This window comes from Orycteropus afer, unplaced genomic scaffold (assembly GCF_000298275.1).
Source record: "Orycteropus afer afer isolate SDZICR_OR568_19922 unplaced genomic scaffold, OryAfe1.0 scaffold00032, whole genome shotgun sequence".
NCBI lineage: Eukaryota > Metazoa > Chordata > Mammalia > Tubulidentata > Orycteropodidae > Orycteropus > Orycteropus afer.
In genome coordinates this window covers 9,236,944-9,239,414 of record NW_006921619.1, presented here as the reverse complement: position 1 = coordinate 9,239,414, position 2,471 = coordinate 9,236,944, and the positions used below count along the sequence as shown (strand labels likewise).

General features: G+C 48.2%; 1 protein-coding gene across 1 annotated transcript; it reads left to right on the top strand.

The window, feature by feature from the left end:
- The first annotated feature begins 286 nt into the window (after positions 1-286).
- On the top strand, positions 287-871 carry LOC103192892 (histone chaperone ASF1B-like). The gene has a single exon (XM_042780296.1). The coding sequence runs from the start codon at positions 287-289 to the stop codon at positions 869-871; it is 585 nt and encodes a 194-aa protein (XP_042636230.1).
- Positions 872-2,471: the final 1,600 nt, after the last annotated feature.

The following is a 2,471-nucleotide window of genomic DNA, read 5'->3' as shown; positions in this document are numbered from 1 at the left end:
AATCCAAAGGTAGGGAAGTACTGCTGGTGGACTGTAAAATGGTACAACCATTGTGGCAAATAGTATGGCGTTTCCTTAAAAAAATGAAAATAGAAATACCATTCAAACCACTAATTCCATTACTAGGAATATATCTTAAAGAGGTGAGAGACTTTGGCCTGCGTAGAGGGGAGGTGGGAGCGGCCTTGGGAAACGCTGTCTATTGACCCACCGGATGCAGACTCTTATCTTGGCCTCGGTCCAGCCTCAGCCCTGGTACCAGCCCCAGCCCCAGCCCGGTGAGGTGATGGCCAAGGTGTCTGTGCTGAACGTGGCGGTGTTGGAGAATCCGAGCCCTTTCCACAGCCCCTTCCAGTTTGAGGTCAGCTTTGAGTGCAATGAGGCCCTGGTGGACGACCTGGAGTGGAAGATCATTTACGTTGGCTCAGCTGAGAGTGAGGAGTTTGATCAGATTCTAGACTCGGTGCTGGTTGGCCCTGTCCCAGCAGGGAGACACATGTTTGTCTTTCAGGCTGATGTCCCCAATCCATCCCTCATCCCTGAGACCGATGCTGTGGGTGTGACTGTGGTCCTCATCACTTGCACCTACCGTGTGGGCTACTACATCAACAATGAGTACCCTAACCCTGAGCTGCAGGAGAACCCACCACAGAAGCCAGACTTTTCTCAGCTCCAGCGGAACATCTTGGCTTCCAACCCTCGGGTGACCCGCTTCCACATCAACTGGGATAACACAGACAGGGAAGCTATCGAAAACCAGGGCCTTTCTCTGAGCAGCAGCCTTCCCCTCAGCTGCACTCCTGTCAAAGGCCTGGGCCTCCCTGGCTGCATCCCTAGCCTCCTCCCTGAGAACTCAAGAGATTGCATCTAACTGTGGGAACTCAGGCCTTGTTGGGCTCAGCCAGGACCACAGCTAGTCTCCTGACACATCTGGAGCAAGGGCACCCTGGCCTCCCAGAGAACCATGTGGGCCATTTGGAGGACTTTGGGCCTGTTACCTACATCAAACCAGTCAGACTGGGCCCTGAGAAAAGAACAGGTCTTCTTTCCCCGCCCAGAAGAATCATCTCACACTGACTCCACAGGCCTGTAAGAAGCAGGTACTCAGTTCTTCTTTCTGCATCCTTTCTCTCTTCCACACACTATAAATTCACCTGGAGGCCGTTGTGCTCCCTTGAGTATCATTACCCCAAAGCTGCTTTCCGCAGACCTCCCTGGTCTGCCTCTGAGGCTTTCTTGGTCAATGTCTGGCAAGGTTCCAACCCTGTTGAGTCAAAGGCTCTGCCATTCTTTCTCCTTCCCAAACATTTAAACAGATCCCCCAACTTTCTGGTTAGGAGGTGGACTTGGATACGGTGTCTTTCTAAGATTTTCAGTTCTTTTCAAACCAGCAGCCCCTGGAAAACACTGCTTCCAAAAGTGTGATCTGCTGGTGCCTCTCCTTTCAGTCACAGCACCTTCCTGTTATCTCCTAACTGGACGTGGTGTTCCCTAGAGACTTGAATGGTGGGCAGGTGGCATGTTGGAAGAGTCTGCTGTGCTCTGGCTGTCTTGGTGTCAGCATCAAGGCCCCTCTGGCGCCTTGATTTACCATCTGCCAAGATCTCTTGCTGTAATGGGCCACAGTGAGTGTTGGCAAGGGAAGCTGTCAGGAGCCTGAATATCTTCCCCCCTTGAATTTGCCACCCCCGTCCACCTCCCCAGCCCTCCTCCCACCCCATTCGTTGATGCTATGTGGATGCTGTTGTGATTATAGTTTGTATATTAAAAGGCTTTTATATTAAAAAAAAAAAAGAGAGGTGAGGGACAGGACACGAATAGACATATGCACACCCATGTTGATCTCAGCACAATTCACTATAGCAAAGAGATGGAAACAACCTAAATGCCCATCAACGGATGAGTGGATAACCAAACTATGGTACATTCACACAATGGAATACTATGCTACATTAGAGAACAATGAAGAATATGCAAATCATCTCACAACGTGGATGAACCTAGAGGACATTATGCTGAGTGAAATAAGTCGATCACAGAAGGACAAATATTGTATGATCCCATTACTGTAAAAAGGAAAGGTTTGATTAAAGAAGGGAACTCACTTTTTAGGTTACCAGGGATGGGAGGGAAAAGGAAGGGATAATTTTGAACTAGTTGGGAGCCACACACTGAGCTGGGTAAGGGGATGGATGGTATGGAAAGAGTCTGTGACCAGCATGATAACATTGGTGAAAGGGATGACATGAAATTGTGCACATAAGATATAGACGACAGAGACTAATACCAGTGTATCTACAATACTGTATTACTATTAACACCAAACACCAGGCTACAGATAAATATATAGACAACCGAGAAGATCAGATGGGGGTCAGTGAATAGGAATATGCTCTAGACCAATTAGATTCATTCATCTGTGGCTAATCTTGCACAGATACTAGTGATACAAAATATCCACAATCATTGTA

Bases quoted from the DNA above. Each gene is read 5' to 3' on its own strand.
- LOC103192892 (XM_042780296.1), top strand. From the start codon at position 287: ATGGCCAAGGTGTCTGTGCTGAACGTGGCGGTGTTGGAGAATCCGAGC.